This window comes from Vulpes vulpes, unplaced genomic scaffold, assembly GCF_048418805.1.
Source record: "Vulpes vulpes isolate BD-2025 unplaced genomic scaffold, VulVul3 u000000657, whole genome shotgun sequence".
NCBI lineage: Eukaryota > Metazoa > Chordata > Mammalia > Carnivora > Canidae > Vulpes > Vulpes vulpes.
In genome coordinates, this window is record NW_027325810.1 from 718,418 (window position 1) to 739,794 (window position 21,377).

The following is a 21,377-nucleotide window of genomic DNA, read 5'->3' on the forward strand; positions in this document are numbered from 1 at the left end:
GACAGGCTTCTGCCTGCATTCAGGAAAATAAAGGCTCCACCAGCCGTCGTTCTGCACCTCTTCTTGACCTCAGAGATAAAAAATCATCCTCTTCTTGGTTATAAACACACTTCTCCTATAACTGAGCTCCAGCTCTTGCATAAAGAGTCACCTGCTGCGGGAGCAGAGGGAGGTGTCCGGAGGGGCAATTACCCAGATTGTTTCCTATGCCACAGACGTGGGACTTTGGGCTCATCTGTGGGGCCCCCCAGACTCAGAATCCTGAAAGTATGGCCTCACCTGGGCCAGAGCCGCCCAGTGATAGCAGCTCCCCGGGGGAAGCACTCACCTGAGTGAGACGCACACTGCAAACCGGACACGGCTCCAAGGGCTTCCCTGCACTCGCCCCTTTGTTTCTCACATCAGTCCCCAAACGCAGAGACGCCTACTACTCCCATTTGCAGATGGCAAGCTAAGGCTCGGAGAGGGTAGGTAACTTGCTAGTAAGATGCTTCTTGGTTTATTTTATTAACTGCAAAAAGCATCCATTTGAACTAGCGATGAAATCAGTTATTAATCAAAAAGGAGACGGGACTGGGAGCCTGGAGGCAAAAGACCAACCAGGAAACTGTTGACAGGATGAGTGACAGGGGATGAGGGCCTGGGCCTAGGCAGCGGCCGTGGAGGCGGTGGGGCAGGAAGGACGGGAAGCTGTGACAGAGACAATGTCCACAAGACATGGTTGAACTCGAACATGAGGGGCTGGGGGAAGAGGGAAGGGGCTGGAGGAGCACAGGACTGAGGACGGGTAAGGTTCACATTATTGGGTTCTTACACTCCGTATTCTGGTCGTTTCCACCTTTCTACACAGCCTCCCAGATGATCATTTTAATGACTTCCCCGTGATCATAAATAACATTTAACAAATCCTTCCAATGAGACGAGTATCTACCCCCGATACCTGATTGTAGGCCTTACAACCAGCCTACGGGGTAGATGGCAGCATCGTGGTCCACTCTGAAGATGGGAAAGGGGAGGCTTAGGGAGACGAGCCAGCTTGGCCGAGGCCGCAGACCCGGGAGGGGCAGGGGACAGGCCCAGAGTACAAATGCAGGTGGTCTGGAGCGTCGCTTGGGGCCGCAGTGTCACACCCAGACGTGCGGCCTCCAGGAAACCGGCCCCGGTCCCGATTCTCACGGTGTTACACATCGAGGTGGTCTCTGCTCTTTGACTCTGCATGTAGTTTTAGCTTTAAATTTCTGCAAATATTCTTTCAGCCCCGTCTTACTGCTCCTCATTTGTGAAGCAGTTGAGCGCTTAGCGCAGAGAACGCTGTGGGTGGGCTGATTGCAAGGACACATTCTGGGCGTCCCCCAAACTAGGAAAAGAAAAGAGGCATTCGTCCAGGAAACCCACCTGGTTTTATCCTGAAATATAAATGCTCGTCCCAAAGAACCTTAAAGGAAAACATCTAACTGATGATTGAAATGGCTTGATGTGGAAAACCATGCCGAACCCCGCAGCAGTCCCGTCCAGCTTTCTCAAGTCATTTCAAAATATTTTTAGAGGCTGTCATAAGTACTTTGCCAAGAGAGATGAGAAACATTACACTTAGCAAGACAAAGCTTAGCCCGCAAGAACTTGAGCAACAGTTGACAGAGGCTCGGGAGCAGGCTTTTTTGTATTTGAACACAACCCACCAGAAAACAACTCCTCCAGGACATGAGGTCTTCAAGATGATGCTTCCGCGAAGATGTTCTGTGTCAAGCGACTTGAGGTCTCCGGACTTCCCCAGCCTTTCGGCACCATCCTGGAGAGACCTCTCCCGGCTGATTGCCTTCAAACGTGCTCACGGACACCCCAGGAGGAAGTATAGTTTGGCCCAGTATATACCCATGAGCGTGTTGGGTGTGCACACAAACACCCACCCGTGCACATACTCCTACCCGTTTCACTGATACAGATTTGACACAAAATAATAGTCATCTTCTCCATGTGCAAGTGACTCAAGTATTTTCTTCCCTATTTTATTTCTTAAAAATTCTGGTCCTAGTACACAAAATTGTTCCATGAGGGCTTGAAGAGTCGCAACCGAGAATTTAGAGACCCTGTCCCTAAAGGACCTGAGTGCAAGGTCTCCAGCCCGAAGATGTGCATGAAGAAGAATCTACAGTTGGTGTAATAGAAAGCGTAAGAGCTTTGGAATCACAGGGCCATGGGGTCCATTCGCACCTCTCCGATTTCCACGCTCTGTGCCTTGGGCGACTGAGTTGTTCGTCTGACCTTCTGTTTCTTTGCCATAATCCTTTTGGACTATGGCAGAAGACACTTGTGAAAGCACCTGGCCCAGCACTGAGGAGTCATTCATTCATCCAGCCCGTATTTACTGAGCGCCAGATGCTCTCCTGGGGCTGGGCATACAGCAGCTGACCACCCCGGTGACCCCTCTGCTTTCACAGAGTTGACATTCCCGTTGGCAGAGACAGACCAGAGGCAAATAGACATAGAATATGTTTACATCAGGGATTAGGGCCCCTGGGGGGCTCTGCGCTGGAGCATCTCCCTTTGGCTCAGGCTGTGACCCCGGGGTCCCCGGATCAAGTCCCACATCAGGGTCCCCATAGGAAGCCTGCTTCGCCCTCTGCCTGTGTCTCTGCCTCTGTGTGTGTGTGTGTGTCTCATGAATAAATAGATAAAATCTTTTAAAAAATAAAAAGAATACGTCAGGGATTAATAAGGGCTGTATCGGTCTCCTATTGCTGCTGTAACAAACTACCACTAAGTTAGTGACTTAACACAATTTATTATTTTATAGTTCTGGAGGTTAGAAGCCCAAAAAAGGTCTCGCCTAAAATCAAGGCGAGGCCAGGGCTGCATCTCTTTTAGAGGCTCCGGGAAAGAATCCATCTCGTCTTTTCCTGAGTCTAGAGGCTGCCCCACACTCATTGGTTTTGAGGCCCCCCTCGCCCCTCTCCAAAGCAACCATGAGTTGAACCTTTTTCACAGGGTATCACTCTGTTGGCACAACTTCTCCGACTCTGACCCTCTTGCCTCCCTCTATTAAGGCTCCACATGGTTCCGTTGGGTCCGCCTGCACAATCCAGGATAATCTCCCCACCTTAATCACATTTGCCAAATCCTTTTTGTCATGGAAGGTGGCATGTTAAGGGTTAATAGAGCAAAGCTAAATAAAGGTCATTGTTTCCCTTTAGTATTTGCAGCAGGAGAACTCAGCCTCACTCAGCCTAGCTAGGGAACAAGAATGGCCAGAGGCATTGGACTCCCTTCATCCCACACTCAGAGGCTCACTCTTCTCAGATTCAGCCCATTGCTACAGTTCCAAAGGGGTTGTGATTTGGGGCAATCCACGATGTTTGTAATCTGTCCCTTGAGCCTGGGATTCCCGAGCAAGTCGTAGGTGCTGAGTGAGGCAAGGGGAGAGCCAGGGATCTGCACCCCCAGGGCCTTTCATTGGTCTTGCTCCGTCAACATTTCTATCCAGTCATTTTCCTGAATTTGTCATCATTGTTGCTTTGGTGAACTCTGGGCATTAAGTGGAAAGAAGAAACTTTGATGAAAGTTGAAAAGATAGATTTGTGGTGTGGGGATATATCCAGAAATGGTCAAAAGCAAAAGCTTTTTGAACATGAAAGAGCTTCTCTGTGCTTGCAAATCTGGGGCTGCCCCAAAGTCTCCAGTGTCCCCTGCATGAGCATCAGGGCCCTCTGTTATGTGTCTCTTCTCCCCCCCAGGCTCCTGCAGCCCACATTGTGAGCTCAGAGCCTGGACAGTCACTCAGCCTGTTACAACCACATTGCTAGTGTATATGCTGTTCACGTGACTGAAGAAACATGGAAAGTTCTACAGGTCTGTGCTGGCCACTGCTCTGGTTTCATTTGTAATCTCGGTGCGTTTGTTGTTTTTGTTCTTTTCAGGGAAAACTGGATGCCTTGTGGGTCCTACTAAGGAAGGGATATGATCGTGTGTCTGTGATGCGTCCACAGCCAGGAGACACGGTAGGATTCATTCATGATGTCACACACATTGTTTTTCTCTGTCCCTCTGACCTTGCTGAACTAGAATAACTCAGATATATCCAGCTATTGTTTTATGTTGTGAGAAATCAGACACTAATTTTCAAAATTTTGGTATCTATGAGAATTGAGCGTTGACTTGTTTTTTCTGGGAAGGATTTTGACAAATACATTGAGTTGAACCTCCTAGGACTTGAGCTTCTTCATCTGTAGGTACAGTGAGTGGAAGAGGTAGGGCTGGCTTTTGCCTCTGCAGCAGCAGTGGCCAGTGGTGACCAACAAGATGCCAGGACCACAAGATGGGGCGGGGAAATGGGGGCCACAGAAAACTCTCACCGTCTTCCAGTAGGTATTGGGCCCAACTGGTTCAAGACGTCAGGAGGGCCTTCTGCCCTGGTGAGGATTTGCCCCAACATGGTCAGGGCCAAGCTTGGGGTGTCTCCAACTAAGAGGAGGCAGAAAGGGAGGAGCCAGCAGAGACCCTTGGAAACCATCTGGCCCCTCTTCATTCTGTCAGTGAGGAAATGGAGGGCGAGAGAAGCTGGTAACTGGTTCCGTGTACACGGCATCAACGCTGGAAACAACTCCAGTTCCGCCGACATCACGCTATTGCTCTGTCTTCTTGCAAGAGCTGGTCCCTCTTCCCTAAATTCTACAAAACAAAGCTTGGGACCAAGTGCTCCCTGAACTCCCAGCCAATGGCATCGCCCATCCACTTCTCTGGGAGTCGGGCATATTAACCCACAAGCAAAACACGGGCGCCTGGTTTGGAACTCGTTTCACTTCGGGCAGAGAACTTCCTTCTTGGTGGGAAAACCCCAGGCAAGTTACTGAACCTCTCTGAACTCCATCTTTATAAGGTAGGTCAGGCTTGGGCTGGTTGGAGAAGGTAATGTCTGTCAAGGGCTCGGCCCAGGGGTGAACCCGCAGCGATGCTCGGTCAATGGCAAAGATGATGGTGGTTATGGACTTTGTGCTCTTCTGCTGTGTGTCAAGGGTTGATGCCGAAGTTCAGAGCACATTGCAGTGGACGTGCATCAGGGGTACCCACTTGTTGGCCCTGCTCACTCTTCAACCCAGCACAACTCGTACAACAGAAAAGCACCGTGTATTAGGCAGGCCCCTGTTCCTTCGCGCTCGGGGATGGCGGTGGGGCTGGGGGGGTTGTGGCCTAGGGGATTTGGTCTAAAGTTCCAGAGCTTGTACGATTAGCTGTCCCTGCCCCCCGCTTGTGGCAGGGGCAGCAGGCAAGTACGACGTGACAACAACCAGGCCATACAAGTGCGGGGCTGACTTGGCCCCTCTGGGATGTGGGATTTGTGTTTTGTCTGTAAACGTCAATAAGAACGCGCTGTGATAGCAAATTGTAAAGTACGGGCTCTCCCGTTAACGGAAATGAGCCTGGGCCGTAAAGTTTGTCCTCGGGGTGGTATTTGGCTTTATACATCTGGTTTCTGTGGGAAATTAAGAAAGTTTTGTTGTTGTTTTTTTAAGTGTGCATGAGACTCATCAAACATTGAAAAAAAAACAAAACAGTGAGATACCTCAACTCAGGTTCGGCGGTACTGTTCTCTCGTGACGTGACGCGTTGGTCAAGTATGCAGGCCCACGTTCTTCAGGGCACCTGAGAGACCTCTCCGCTAGGATTTGTTAATCCAGCTGACCGGCTTGGCAGAAACCAATTCATAAGCTGAGTCAACCTGAGTAGTCGTCGGGGAGGTTATCGTGGGGAAGACCCCAGAAGCAGCACCCGCTGGCGTGAAACGGCTAATGGGCTAAATGCAACCACAATGGGGCAGCCCCGGTGGCGCAGCGGTTTAGCGCCGCCTGCAGCCCAGGGCGTGATCCTGGAGTCCCTGGATCGAGTCCCACATCAGGCTCCCTGCATGGAGCCTGCTTCTCCCTCTGCCTGTGTCTCTGCCTCTCTCTCTCTCTCTGTCTCTATGAATAAGTAAGTAAAATCTGAAAAAAAAAATGCAACCACAATGGAATGCAAACCGATGGAGGGTCCTCTAACGAATCCCACCTAAACCGAATCTCTTAACCTACTGGTTTTGAACCAAAGTTGAAGATGGTCTCCACACTTTTGAGAAACACAGTAGCCCCTTGAGTTGTCGTTCTCCGATCGCACAAAATAATAGATTTGAAGGACAGAAGGCCTAAGCACTAGGATGCATTTGGCCGTAGTCTCAGCCCTGTCCCTAACGGATGGTCTGGCCTGCGTGTAAATGGGCTTTCCTTATAGAAATCCTGATAGTTTTAAGGCACAGGGGAGAAAGCGATGCAGGGCATCGTGTCCTTGTAGTCGTGACGATGGCCGCAGGCACCTTGATGTCTGCGTGGAGCTTCAGGAGAAAGGTCACAGAGCGGGTAGGAAGGGGGTTCGAGGCTGCCCACGGTAACCGGGAAGGAGTTCCAGGGGAGGGACGACTGTGTGGTAGCTTGGTCCACGTGCTTATTCTTTTTTGTTTTGCATAATCCGGGAGACTCGCAACAGATCCGCATCACTTGCTCGGTGATGACTCTGTTAGAATTCCTCAGCACTGATTTATGGGGCTGACCACATTTTCCATAAACTGAAAATGACTACATCCCGGCATGTGCTCGTGAACAAGAGTCACAGGTTCTGAATTTTTCCTTTAAAACAAAAACAAAAACAAAAATCACCTAATTGCATTCTCAGTTGCGTTCTGAATTGTTTCAAACCCATGTGGCCTCACAGAAGCCTGGCAGTCCTTCCCGATCCCGTCCGCCCCGTCCGCCCCACGGTTAACCCGCCCCAGCCGTGCAGACGCATGCGGGGCCACCAACAGAGCCCACGGGCTGAGGGCCTCCAGCCTCCACCTGAGTTGAGGGCTGGGGAGCCCTGAGCCCATGGCCACCCTGTCCCTGGGCCTGGTGCCCTCGGCCTCGGAGCTGTCCGAGCTCCCGTGGGGGGGACTGGGAGCAGGGCCGCAGGGGAGCCAGGAGCTCTTGGATCTGCCGCCACCCTTATTCCCTGCTCTTCCTTGGGTGGCTTCACCGTCCTACGGTTCCCAGGTGTCCACCAGCAAGGCCCTGGGCCTAAGCAAAGTGCCCACAGAAGCCGCTTAGGCAGCAAACCAGCAACACGTGTGATCCTAAAACATGACAAGCTCGCTAAGTTCTTTGCCGAAGCCATCCCCCCGCTTCCAGTGGAGAGCTGTGCTGCGCTCTTTCTAGAACACCTGCCTCAGCCTATGGCTCTGGGGCTTCACACTTGCAGAGACCGGGAAAAAGCCCCCCCCCCCAAATAGCTTGATTTGGAAAGACTCCCCTAATTGCAAACACAGGGATATAAGGGAACTTCAGAGATCAGGGTCCTTGGAACCCAGTGGCTTTCAGCCTGGTGGCATCTGTGATCACCTGAGGAGCTTTAAAACCCCGACGTGGGACGGGGGAGCGCCCGGGGGGCCCCATTGACGGAGCATCAGACTCTTGGTTTTGGCTCAGGTCATGATCTCAGGGCAGTGGGATCAAGCCCCGCAGCAGGCCCCACGCGCCGCAGGGGGTGCGCTGAACATTCTCTCCCTTCCTCCCTCTGCCCCTCTCCCTGGATGCACTCACTCCTCCTCCCTAAAAGAAAGAAAGAAATCTTAAAAAAAAAAAAAAAAAACACTGACCCCAGAATCCCACCCCATAGGTTCTATTTCACTGATCTGGGATGAGGTCTGGACACTGGGATTTTAGGAGCTCCCCAGGCGGTTCTAATGGCAACAGGGTTGAGAACTGGTGCTCGGGTCCAGTTCCCTGTTTTTCATCCAAGTCGGCGCCTTCTCCTTCCTTCTCCTTCCTTCTCCCTCCGTGCGAGGGCAGCCGTGCACACGCCTCCAGAAGCCCCGGGCCCACGTCGGCCGGGCACGCGGGAAACGCACGGCCACCATCTGCGTGGGCTCCCCCCGGGAGGATGGTCCACGTGGACTCGGGCTGCTGTCTTGCGGTGACTCCCGGGGGAAGGGGTGGCAAAGAGCAACTGCAGCTCCACCTCATATGGTTTCTCCTGGATGCAGTTCAATCAATGCATTGGCCAGTCCCCCCCCCACCCCCCCACCCCGGTTGTTTTTACCTCGGCCGCGGGAGCCATCCCCCTTCACGTGCCCTGGGAGGGCCCCACTAGATTGGAAGTCCTGTCTGTTTTCAGCTGGGGAGGCCGGGGAGGCCGTACATTCCATTACTATCAGCAAGAACAAAGAAAAAAAAATAGCCTAAGGCACAGTCTGAGCTTGTTTTGCGAGGTGGGGCCTGGTGCAATCCCAGGAAGAGCTGCAGGAAGCTCCCCGGATGGGCCCCCGGCTCGGCCCCGGGGCTGCGACAGCCTGTCCAGAGGTGGCTGAGGCCGAGGCAGGTCCCTCGGGCCCGGCCCCCCCCACCCCCCACCCCCCCCCCCAGGCCGAGGCCGCCACCAGCCAGCTCACGGCTCCTGGGCACAGCTCGGGCGGGCGCAGCTGTGCCCAGATCATCCCCCCCTCTGCACCCACCGTCCCTGTGGCACCACCTCTCCTGCTCCCTCTCTCCCGTGCGCCTGCCCCCAGACACTCTCGCGTCCCACACCTGTCGGGCTCCCCAGGACCCACCTCGGGGCCGCGCGCCCACAATGCCCAGGAGAACGGGACTGCGGCTTGGCCTCCGGGGTGGACGCAGAGCTTGGAGGCCGGTGGTCACGGAAGCGCACGGCGCCGGGACGTCATGGCAGGTCGGGGAATGACGACGACCTCTAGTTACGGAGCAGAAACTGAGGCTTGGGCGGTGGTTACCTTCCCCGGGGACGTCACAGGACCCGTGTCCCCCTGAGTGGCCGCGGCTCCCTGCCCTCGGTCGCGCTGGCGCCCCAGGGAATGAAGAGGTGGGCCAGACCAAGAAGGGGGGGCACGGCGCCCGGACGGGGAGGGACCAGGGGCCGGAGGACTAAGCGTCCGTGTTGAACTGCCCTTTGCAGAACCGAGCGAGAGCTGCTTACGCGCCGGCACACGTCGGATTTCGGGGACGATCTGGGGAAATGGGCAGCGTGGGCATCCAGAGTAGAAAGGTTGGTTGACATCCCACGGGACGTTCACTTCAATTCTGCAGTCCATTGGGGTTTGTTTTTTTTTTTTAAGATTTTATTTATTTTATTTTTTTAATTTTTAAAAAATATTTTATTTATTTATTCATGAGAGACACAGAGAGATGCAGAGACACAGACAGCCTGCAGAGAAGCAGGCTCCAGGCAGGGAGCCCGACGTGGGACTCGATCCCGGGACCCCAGGATCACGCCCTGGGCCAATGGCAGGCGCCAAACTGCTGAGCCACCCAGGGATCCCTCCTTTGGGGTTTTTTGAGAGATTTTATCAAGTCCTCCCTACACCCGATGTGAGGCTCGAGCTCAGCACCCCGAGCTCAAGAGTCGCGCGCTCCACCGACGGGCCCGCCGGGCGCCCCGACCCTGCGGTTCTTACCAGTAACTTCCAGTTCACAGAGAAGCCTTTTGCCTTTGAAACTCCTACCTGCAGTTTTCCCCTGAGTTCGCTTCACTGTGTCTCCCATAAAACCCCCCTGTTCCGACGACACGGGTTGGCGAAGGTCAAAGGAGCAGAGCACAGGCAAGAGCTGCCGCCGTTGGCTCGGTTCAGGAATCCGCTGGGACAGCAAGGGCCGCTGGGGGCCACGAGGGGCTCTGCGGGAGGTGACGCGGGACACCGGACAGACGCGGTTGGGGTGGCGGAAGGGCGATCACGGGCAGCGCAGGGTGCAGGGGGGCCGCTGGGACTCGGTCCGGCAGCCTGGGTGGAGAAGGGCCAGGTCGCGGGGCCTCCAGAACCAGGGCAGCCCGCGGGTGCCAGGGGGCCGCAGTGGGGACAGTGAGGTGGGCACAGACGGGATTTCGCCACCTTGACGGTCAGACCGGGGAGCCTGGGCCCGGTTCTGTGCCCGCTGCGCGCTGATGCTCGTGCGGGGACGATGTCCCAGCACCAGGTAGACCGTCCTTCACCAAGTTCTCTCTGATGCAGGCGTGACTCCATATTAACCACGTGCGTCACGCGTGTGTGGGATTGGGCCGCAGGTGTCTTGTCCTGGAGAGCCGCCGGGGGACAGGCGTCCTCCCGATGAGCCGGGAGCCCATCCGCGGGGTCGCCCGGTCCCCCGCGGGGCCCTGAGGCTGGAGGTCAAGTGGTGACGCGGGGGAGGAAGGTGAGGGATGCTCCACCGGGAACTGGCTGGGGGGCCCCCAGTTCAATCCCGGGGCTACCCCGTGGCCCCAGTTACGTTCCCCAGCTTCACTCTCCCCGGGCGTGATAGGGATCCCCGATCGCCACTTCCCTGGGCATTGTCAGGGCTCAATAAAGTGACACGTGTTGGTAGCTGGAGCAGGTGGGAGTTCATTTCCTCCCCCCCCCTCCCCGCCCCCGGGACGTTGCCATCAGTTTCCCAGGAGTCCGTTGTGGCTCGACGGGAATAGAAACCTCCGTGGACTCACCTCGGCCGCGTCCGACGGCACCGAGGCCCGAGAGCCCAGCTGGGGACCGTGCAGGGCCTGGCGCCGGGGCCGGTCTGCTCTTGCCCCGTGGACGGGCCTTTCATACTGGCGGTTTACACGGACGAGCTTCAGATTTGCCGTCGGGTCCATCTGCAGCGGTGCCGTGTGCTGGCCCCGACTCCCGACCTCTGTACCGACGTTTTGTGAGAGTGGATCGTCGAGATCGTCGAAGAAAAAGAGGAGGAAAGCAAATTGTAAGGAAATGTTCCTCGAGGGTGTGATTTGTCTTGGCAGAGCACCTTCCTTGGATACTTGTATCCTCAGTGGGGTTTATTTCAGTTCTCACCCTTGGAAATCTTTCCTTCATTGTCTCGTTGGAGAGGGACGTGAGTACTTAGGATTCTTGGCTTCCTTGCCCGAGTGATGAAAAGAAGTTCAAGTCACCCTATGTCCCCAGCGAAAACCAAACTGTACCCCAAACCTGCAGAGGTAGCTGTTTCCCGAGACGTCGGACCCAAAGTGGATGCTGCGAAACACACCATCCTGAGGTTTTTCTTTTTCCTTTTCCCTTTTTTTTTTTTTAATTTTTTGTTTTTTGTTTTTTTGCACCAACGTCCTTCCCTGCGGCCGGAGATCCCTCTAAATTCACGGATGTGCAGGTGGCTGCTGGGGTAGAGGGCTGTCCCCTCCCTCGGCGCCCCCGCCTCTGTCCTCCGGTCCCCCACAGCCCGACCACACGCACACTCCCCTCGTCGTCGTCGTCGTCATTTTACAGCTTCTCCTAGGACGCCCACGTTCGAAGGGCCTCATCCCCCAAACAGCTGCAGCAACGGAAAGTCAAGTCCTGGTGTCGAGCCTCAGTTGCCCCCAGAGAAGCGAGGCTCAGGGCCGGGACAGGGCAGGGCCGGCCAGGGAGGGCGCCTCTGTCCAAATTCTCTGGCCTCATTTTTTCCCTTCCAAACCGCGTCAGGATCGAGCGAGGCAGGACTCGGTTCTAGAGTCAGGATCGCACCCGAGCCCGGACCACTTGGGAGGTTGGCAGCTTTGTCCAAGCACATGGTCGTGTCCAGTGGCTCGTGCGGCTGCCGTGGGCCTGGGGACGCTGGGGAAGACCGTCTGCGGGGACGGGCCTCGGCCCAGAGCCACCCGCACCCCACCCGCTGGGAGCTGGGCTCTGGCCGCGGTGCTGGGGTCACAGGGCCCAGGGCGCGCCGTGTGCAGAGGGCCGCCCCCGACACCAGCCCCTGAGCACGGCTCCCCAGCGTCTCCCAGCCGCCACCTTCCTCCCTCCCCTGTTGGCCCCTGGGGAAGATGAGGCTCCGGTAGTCAGGGTCACACAGGGAATTAGCGGAAGTGGCTGGACCAGACCCCACGGGCCACCACCTGCTGTCCCTGCGGCCTCACCCCTGCAGGGGAGGTGGGTGGGGAGCTGGGGATCGGGGAGGGGCCAGAGGTGGGACAAGGCCGGATTCTGGAAATACAGCGAGTCCTCCCTTCTGGCCTCACGCCACGCCCATCGCCCAAGCCTCTCCCTTTGCATCCTGCCCGAGGGGACAGGACGCTCCCGTCCTCCCCACAGCCTGCAGTCCCACTTGGGGTGCACCCCCACCCCCCATGCTCCCTCTGGGCCCCCCTCCCTCCTCCCCTGCACCCCCAGGGTCCTGTGTAGGACGGGGTGCACCCCCTGCCTCCCATGCTCCCTCCTGGCCCCTTACTCCCTCCTCCCCTGCACCCCCAGGGTCCTGTATAGGACAGGGTGCCCCCCATCCCCCATGCACAATCAGGCCTGGAGCTCCTGCTGCACAGCAGGCACCCATGAGGGCATGAGAGGAGGGAGGTGGGCCCCTGCCCTTGGGGTGCACATCAGAATAGGCAGGAAAGCAGGGTCACACTGCACCATACGTGTGGTGGGGGGCAGTTCAGGGCACCACGGGGTCAAGGGGCAGGGAGTAGTGACCCAGAAGGCGGACACCCGAAGGCCGAGCTCTCCTGGTAAAGTGGGGGGAAGCCGTCCTGCGGGGGGCACGCCTATGTGCAGCCCCAGGCGGGAGAGGCCGGAGGAGGAGGCCCAGGCTGACCTTGGGACCGGAAGGGGAGAGCAGCCTCGCCCCCCTGCTGGCTCAGCACCAGCTGCGGCCCCGCCCCCCAGGGTCCCCCAGGCCCCTCCTTCCTCGGTGCTCACAGCTCCTGCAGCCAAGTCGGTGAAAGCCAATACTGACCTTCCTTCCTGAAGAAGCTGTGATTTTAGCAACGAGATCATAGCTCTTCCCCCCCGCCCCAAGTTCTCTCCGCACTGAGGACGGGGCTCAGTTCACCTTCTCGTCCCAGGAATTGTGAGTCTCGGCAACCCCCAGGTGCTCACAACCGGGTGCAGACTTCCGCGGCCTCCCCTTGGTAGCAAGCGCGTTTGCGTTTCCATAATGGGCCGCAATGTGGCAACAAACCCTCTGCCTTGTAATGGGGAGAGCGGGCCCACCCTGCCTTCGAGGGGCATCTTCCCAGAAAATGAGGCTTCACAAAGGCTATTGGAACATTAGATTTTCGTTGGGATGGCTGCCCCTGCCTTTTGTCACCGCCGCTTACTGATAACTTTGACTTTTTACACAGTTTAGTAGAAAAACAACTCTGACTTTACTAGGCTCGCTTTTCAGATTCATTCTTACGGGATTTCCTTAACCTTTCGGTGCTTTTGTGTCTTTTCCCTTTTGGCTGATGCCGTGGATCGCAAGGCCGCGTCCAGAACCCACGGTGCTGGCACAGCTAGTGCCCTGCGGATGCTCGCTCCCTAGCGTCCGGACCCTCGCTGCCTTCCTGGGTTCCCCCCACCCCTGGACGGGGTCGCCCCATTGAACGGCGTGGCCTCGGGGGCTGATGCCCAGGCATCGGCCGCGGTCACGTTGGCCACATGCCGACTTTTCAAGGCCTCTGACTTGAACACAAGCTCTAAACGGAGTCAGTCCTGAGTAAGCTTTTCCATAGTCTCTTCTGTTCACTAAAGGTGATGTGTAATGGCAAATTCCTAAATGTCACAGAGTCTGGAAAGTTGGGCATCATAGCAGACATCCACTGGCCTTTAGTGGTGCAAGTACTAAAAGCGAGCCCGCTGCAGATTCTACCGTGGGGTCGTCCCTGCTGCTGCACCAGACGTGTCCCCCTTCCTTTCTCTTTCTAGCAAGGATGGTAGCTCTGAGCAAGAGACGTGGAGTTTCTTGGACACGGAGGTAGACAGAAATAGAAGGGCGGTGGCATGTCTTGTCCTTTGGTGGTGGTGGTGGGAGCAAGCGTCCCAGAGTCCTGACACCACTGCCTCGGTGACTGCAGCACGTCGACAGACCTAGGGGTGCTCAGCGATGGCCAAGGCATCTGCAGAACGGAGGCGGCTCCCCGCGCAGGTAAGCGGCAAGCACGCCTCTAAGGGAGACCAAGCCCCGTGAGAACGCCCCGAGGCCCAGGTCCCCGCCGCCCGTGGGCTGCGCCAGCGGCTCCACCAGACGCGTCTGCTCGTGGACCCAAGCAACATCTCCCGGCAAAATTGGACCTTCCGGGTAATTAGCATCAAGCCAACAGCCTCCGTGTCTGCGCCCACAGCGGGCCACTCCTGAGCGGCTTGGATGCAGCCTTCCGGAAGCTTTCGCCGGCCCACGGGCACGTTCCAGTGTCGTCCAGCAGCACAGCTGTGCTTCCGTGGGCTGTGCACTCTCCTGCCGGAAGGAGGGTTGTGCCCCCCGGAGGATCACCCGCGCCGGGTTTCGATGCCCGTCCCCCGTAAAACTCACCCAACCCAAGCGCTCCAAGACGATACAATCGACTTAGGTGTCCAAGGAGAACAGGAATCTCTGGATGCCTTTATTCTGTAATTAATTTTCTTGCTCTCTCCAGCCCGTTCTTTTGAGGACGTGTTTGGTTCTCATCCATCTCCAAGCTGACTTTTTTTTTTTTTTGGTTTTAACGGCCAACGAGTTGATGATTGGAATTCTCTAGCTTTGTAAGCCCTGGAACAAACCGTCCCTCCCTGAAGAAACACAGCTTCTCATAAATCTTCCCCCGCCACCCCCAGGAACGCCAGGGTTAGAGAGGAGAGAAACAAGATTTGATATTAAATGAGTCATCTTCCCAGCTGTCGCTTGCAGAAGACCGATGAGTACAGAGGTGATAGACAGATGCAGTTTCAAATATAGTTTTCACACCTTAAAAAGTCCATGGAGATCGGAAGATAGAAAGCCCCTGCATGGCAGGAATTTTAAAGTAAAGAATTTTCTTGTAGGCTCTTCACGGTGGTGGGAGAGCAGGCCAGGGCCTTCGTCCGGGTGAGAACATCACTAAGCCGCTGGGTGGGATGACAGTGGAGTCGCATTTTAAAAAATTACTTGTGACCTCCCCGTTTCACCCCCACAAGTAGCAAAAGGTGGTTTTAGGCTGTAAACACCCCAAAAGTAGTCTAGAGCTGTACTGTCCGGTAAGGCAGCTGCCTCGAAACATGGTTGAGCTTCTGCCTCCAGCTTAGGGCGTGACCCCAGGGTCCTGGGATCGAGTCCTGCATCAGGCTCCCTGCAGGGAGCCTGCTTCTCCCTCTGCCTGTGTCTCTGCCTCTCTCTCTGTCTCTCAGGAATAAATAAGTAAAATCTTTAGAAAGAAAAAGAAATGAAATATGCAGTGAGGATAAAACACACTCTGGATTTTCAAAGTTATAATATAAAAAAATATGGAATATCTTTTTAGTGATTTTTCTATTGATTACATGTTCAAATGATAACCTCCCGGACATACTGGGTTAAATAAGCTATATTATTAAAATGCACTTCACCCGTTTCTTTTTTTTTTTTAATTTAAAAAAAATGTTTTGATTTCCATTTGGGTTTTTTTTTATTTATTTTTTATTGGTGTTCAATTTGCCAACATGTAGAATAGCACCCAGTGCTCATCCCATCAAGTGCCCGCCTCAGTGCCCGTTGCCCAGTCACCCCCGCCTCCCGCCCACCTCCCTTTCTACCACTCATTATTATTAAAATGCACTTCACCTGTTTCTTTTCACTTTTCACAAATGTAGCTCCTAGAGAACTAAAAACTACCCAAGTGGTGTGCGTCCTGTTTCTACTGGACAGCACTGGTCTGGAGGACTGGCCTGGAAGACACTGGTGAGGAGGGGGCGACATGACTTCCTACGGGCCCTGAGCCCTCCAACCATTTGTATTTTGTGGACACGACGAGGATTCCCGAAATCATGGGAATCTGCCCCAGCCCTTCCTGGTGTTCTACTGGGTCAGCCAGGACTTTGCCTTCCTGCGCCGGTCTCTGTCCCCGGCTCTGTGTCCGAAGCCGACGTCTCGCATGCTCCACCCCATGCTCCGTTAGGGTTTTGTTTGAAGCAGAGAAGCATTGGGCTAAATAAAGCACTTGCAGACGACCTGCTTCTGGGTGGGTTTTGTACGTCGCCGAGCATCTCACTCATTGAAGCAGAGCGATCCCTGCAAAGTCAGCCCTCGACACAAGGGCTCGCAAGGGAAGAAAAGGAAAATGAAGCCGACAAGCATTTACGGAGGTCTCTCGGCTGCTTCTTTTCTCTACTATCCTCACAGGGAAGAGAGGCCTTGCAGCCTTTAAAACTCTCTTCTAGGTTCGTGTACTTTTATGGGATTACCTTCTCTAGCTTTGAAAAATTTCTAGAAAGCAAATAGTAGCCCCACCTTACCAGAACGGGAACCCACGTGACTCGAGCAGTAATGATCACTAGTACTTGCCAAAAGCCATACAATCTGCAGTTACTTTCTTTTCTTTCTTTTTTTTTTTTTTTTTTTTTTTTTTTTTTTTTTTTTTTTTTTGCAGTTACTTTCAAGGCATTTCTTCCGATGACCCTGTGACATGGGTGTTCTCGCTCCCATATTACAGATGAGGAAATGGTCTTTACAGACGACCGAAGAGCTTAGGCTCTACACTGATAAATGAGAAAACTAGCATTGGTCCATCCGACATGTGTATTTCTGTCGTTCTAAGCCCTGGTGAACCAGGGGCCAGGTGCCTTCATGGCATTTACGCTCAAGGGTTCCCAGCATTCCAGTGCCGTGCTACGAACTCGAATACAGTTGTCCCTGCTTGTCCGGGGGGGCGGGGGGGAGGCATGTGCCAAGACCCCCGATAGATGCTTGAAACCGCAGCAAGTACTTTATATATACTGTGCTTCTTCCTATACTTCAATACCTGTGATAAAGTTTAATTCATAAATCAGGCCCAATACGAGATCGACAACAATGACGGTAAAATAAGACCATTATAACGACCTACTGTGATAACAATTATGTGAACGTGGTGTCCTCTTCTCTCTGAACACACTCTACCATCCTGGACTCATCCTGCTTGTGATGATGTAAGAGGATAAAATGCGCAAAAAAAAAAAAAATTTTAAGGATAAAATTAAAAATAAATAAATAAAATTAAATTAAATAAATCAATAAATAAAAAGGATAAAATGCCCACATGATGAGATGAAGGGAAGTGAATGATGGCGGCGTGGTTGGGCGACCACTGACTGTTGGGTGATATGTAGAAGTTCTGGTTTTGGAGCCGTGGTTGACCAGGGGTACTGAGACTGGAAAGTGGAACCCCCAGATAAGGGTCTGCTGGAGGGTCGCAGGGTGGAAGGAGGGTGGATGTCTTGCCTGCATGGTCAGCAAAGCCCTGTCTTGGGAGAGCCTGACATCCACGGGAGATCCGAATGACGGGCAGGCCAGACGGGAGCCCGGGCGGTGGTGCAAAGGCTACAAGGGCAGAGAGCAGTGGGGATGGAGGGCGGTAAGGCCAGCGGGGCAGCCAGGGCCGTAAACCCGGGGAGGCGTCGGCGTTGACGCTGGGCCCAGCGCGGAGGACTCGGGGTGCGGGGACCCGTCGAAGCACACGGGCCGGTTCGTATTCTACAAACACAACCGTCGACACCGCAGGGAGAGTGGGTGGCAGGGAGGCTGGAAGGGCGGGCGGCGAGTGAGGCGGGCGTGCCGGCCGTCCTGGGGCACAGGCAGCGGGGAGGGCGGGGTGAGGTGGCCCGGGGTGGACGGACGGATGGCGGAGATACAGCCGGGGCGCTGGCCGAGGACGGCTTAGCTCGCTGGTGGCCCGACGGGCCGTGCGGCCGCCGCCAGCCCCCCACGGGTCCCTTCCTAGCGGGCTCTGCTCCGGATGCCTTCCGTCCGGTCGGGCGTCACGGGGCCGGGCACAGCCATGGCCAGGGAGTGGCTCGAGGGAGGAGGACGCGGTCGGAGTCGCCTGCCCCGGGGCCTGGTCAGAACGTCCACCTCAACCTACGTTACCCACAAGGGCGGATTTTAATCAGGGGCTCGTGTCTAGCTAAGCCCCACGGGGGCCTCCCCCTCGCCGCTGTCAACAGGCACTTGATGAGTCGCCGATGACCCGAGAAATGAATTTTTAAGTGAAGTCGGCCACCTCCCCCCCGGAGGCCACCTCCCCCCGGACCTAAGCTTTAGGAGCACAGGGTGCGGGCCTGGGACCCGGTATTTACCCCCAGCGTCGAGGAGCGTGCCGGTGCCGGTGCCGGCCGACCGTGGATGATTCAAAAAGTTTTCTCGAAGGAACTACCGATCCCGGCGAAAGCCGTGTTCCTCCAAGCCACATGCATGCCGGCTCCCCTGGCCCAACGCATCTCTCCCTCCCCCCAACCTCTCCGCGTGGCCGGACGGCTTGAAACGGCACCAACCAGGGATCCCGTCTGCCCTCCGCGTCTCCGGGGACAACAACCCACCAGCCGCCGGTCATTTCCACTCAGGAAGGCAATTGCCACAAGGAGCTTCCAGGGACCCCGTCGTTGCAGGACCTGCGAGGGAGGAGACGCCAGCCTGGAAGTGGGGACTCGTCTAGACTCGCCAGGGAGACTGAGGACCCGGAGGGCAAAGGCAGATGGGAAATGAAGCCAGAACTTTCTTTGGAGCCTGCCTTCGGCACTCGCTCCCCGGGTCCAGTTTTCTAAGGGCCGCTTCATTTTTCGAGCCAACAGGGACCTCGGATCTCTCCGGAGCCTGCAGTTTTCAGGCCTTCTTGTGCCAAAAAAAAAAAAAAGAGAGAGAGAGAGAGAGAGAGAGAACTTCTTTAAATGAAATCTAGAGAGAACTTCTTTAAATGAAATCTTCCCGGAAGCCCAGTGTGAAAAACAGAGAAGGAGACGCTCTGGTTCTAGACGGGCCCGCGGGGCAGGAGGCCAGACACACACACACACACACACACACACACATTTGCACGCACGGTTTTCCCACAGTCGCCCCGCGACCTCCCCTCAGGTTCCCAAGCGCTTCTGAAACGCAGGGAGCCCTAACGTAGTGCAAGACCCGCGCTGCCCTGGTCGCACCACGTCTGCGAGGCCGGGCTCCGGAGGCCAAAAGGCTGGACCCAGCTTCTCCTTCCCTTCGTCAAGGATCAGACCCCTCGTTCCCTCCACTTCCCAAACCCTTCACCCCCACTCCGTCAATGTTTGCTGAATCAAAGAAAGAGCCCTTCCGCGGGGCCGCTAAGCACTTGCCCACGAGGTTAACGCGACCACCAAACATTTGCCAAGTGCTGACTGTGTCCTTAACCCAGAACAGATGACCGTTGTCGCCGCTACATTAATCAACACCCTGGACGCTATGGGTTCGACCTTTTCTGACCCATCTAAATTGCAGCTAAACGTCTCACCCACATCTGTCCATCTTTTCTCTAAATGTGCTGGGAGGCATCGTGTGAAATGCTTTGCTGAAATGCAGATAAACTCCATCTGTCAGCCCCCATCCACGAATCTAGTAGGACTTGCAAAAAAATAAATGAGGTTTGGCACGATTTGCTCCCTGCAAACCTTTGCTCACAGGGATGACCACCATTTCCTGTCTTTGGAACTTATAAACCATCTGTTTAATGATCTGTCCTCGCTTCCTGCCAAGGACTGACATTCCCCTCATCAGTCAGCAGTTCCCACCGAAAGTGCTCCGGGCCTCGGGGCTCTCCATCCCTGCCGCTGGCCGGTGTCCAGGTCCTAGAAATGGCTCCCTTGTCCCTCTTCATGGAACAAGACTGCAACGTGGGGAGAGTTCAAGGTAGTGTGATTGTTTCCATGCCCGCCACGCCAGTTCAGGCTCAGGACCACACCGCTGAGAGCCTCGGAGCAGACCTCCCGACGACGCACGCTAGCCTTGCAGTCCAGCTGCACCACGCGCTGTGCTGTTTGGGCTACTTCCCCTCTCTGAACCCATAAAATGAGCTCATGAGCAAGTTGGAGGGTTACGCGCCGTATCATACGTGTGAGGTGCTTAGCACGGAGGTTGGCACATATGGTGACTGTCACTGGAAGAAAACGATCTTATCGCAGGTTAGGGATGGAGACCAGGCAAGGAACAGGCCCAGAAGGAAGGCGTGAGTGGGAGGGGCCTATTCGTAGGGACATAGTCCTACAATCTGTGCATTTTTCTAGGCACTAGAAAGTATGCAGGAAAGACCCTCTTCCCTGTAGAGCTTGGAGTCTCCTGGAGAACAAATGATGAAAACACATCTTTCCCCTGTCAGTCACGTGGTTGTGAAGTTCTGTTCGGGTCAGATGAAAGAGCTAGACTGCCCCGGGCTGGTACCTGGAGTGGCTTCTCGGAAGGGCCCACAGATGATCTCAAGGGCAAGTCCTTTGGGCGGTTCCCAAACCCCCGGAGACCTCAGTGCAAGGTCTGGGTCTTGCAGAAGAACCACTCCGTGTGTTTGTTGATGACAGTTAGGTTGGCAGGACTCCGCTGCAGTGGCTTTTAGAAGCTCTGGGTCCATTTCTAAAGCTCATTTATTTTAAAAGCTCTTGAACTAAAGGCAATAGTAATAGATGACAGCTGGGAATTTTTAAGTTATTTTCAGTTCTGGGAAAAAAAAAAAAAAAAAAGAGGGTTGGGTTGGGTATCCATTTATATTTCCATACTAAGGATAAGTCAGTAAAGGAGATTTCATTGTGTTTGCCAGTCTAAAAGTAATCGATTCAATGTGCCATAGTCGGGAACTCAGACTGCTTGGAAAGCCCAGGAGAAGCAGCCCTCCTCGGGGGCCGCGTGACTGTGACTGTGGCCTGGTGGGGCAGGAGCGGCAGCTGCTGGGAAGGTCCCCCGGCGGGCAAGGGTGCCCACCGGGTCACTTTTCCGTGCAGCTCCTACTCCAGTCCATCTGGGGGGGCCTGGAGCCCTGCTAGGAGGGCTGAGACTTCCAGCCTTGACTGTGACCAACCCTGAGCAGGAGTCCGCAGTCGCAGCGGGAACAAAACCACAGCAGCCTCCGGGAACCCGGCACCAGCAGGGAAGGCCGGCCTGGCTCCGCAGCCGCCTGCCGTGACCCGGAGCAGGAATGAAAGGCCGCAGGACTCCCCACCTGCCTGGGGAGGGGGCTCCAAGGCGGGGCGGCCATCGATGGTTCCAAAGGCTGGAGAGCTCGGTCGGAAAGGCCCAGGTCCAACTAAAACAAGCCCGGAGCCTTAACAGCTGCCCTGTTTTGACATCAGGAAGCCCATTTTTAGTTCTGCTCATGGCTGTACTGTACAAAGTTTATGTTTCTCTTTCATGGACTTAATTAATGCTTGAGAGAATTAAGCCCGTAAGGCCCAAGACCACAACTTCCGCATCCACCGGGGATGGGCTACTTTTCCCAGAGCCTGCGTCTTCCTGAGAAGTCCCCAGATTCTTTACCAGGGTTCGGTAGTCCTGCTGGTAGGCTTGACGCGTAGACGCAGCAGGTGTAAGCAGAACGGGCTGGAGGCCCCTGCCGTGAGCAGAAGACTTCTCCGTGCAAATGTATCTCCTCCTACCACCTACCAGAAATTCTCCGAAAGGAGAAAGGTTCATCTCTCTGATTGAAGATCTGAAGCCTGTGGTTAACACCGCAGTGTCCACCAGCAGGAG

The 21,377-nt window shown here is 55.2% G+C and overlaps 1 protein-coding gene across 1 annotated transcript in view; it reads left to right on the forward strand.

The window, feature by feature from the left end:
• ANTXR1 (ANTXR cell adhesion molecule 1) overlaps window positions 1-21,377 on the forward strand; it is a 168,587-nt gene that overhangs the window by 121,935 nt on the left and 25,275 nt on the right. Inside the window, exon 20 of the mRNA XM_072746172.1 lies at window positions 3,915-3,995. Within this exon, the coding sequence (XP_072602273.1) occupies window positions 3,915-3,995 (81 nt within the window). The remainder of the gene's footprint in view (window positions 1-3,914; window positions 3,996-21,377) is intronic.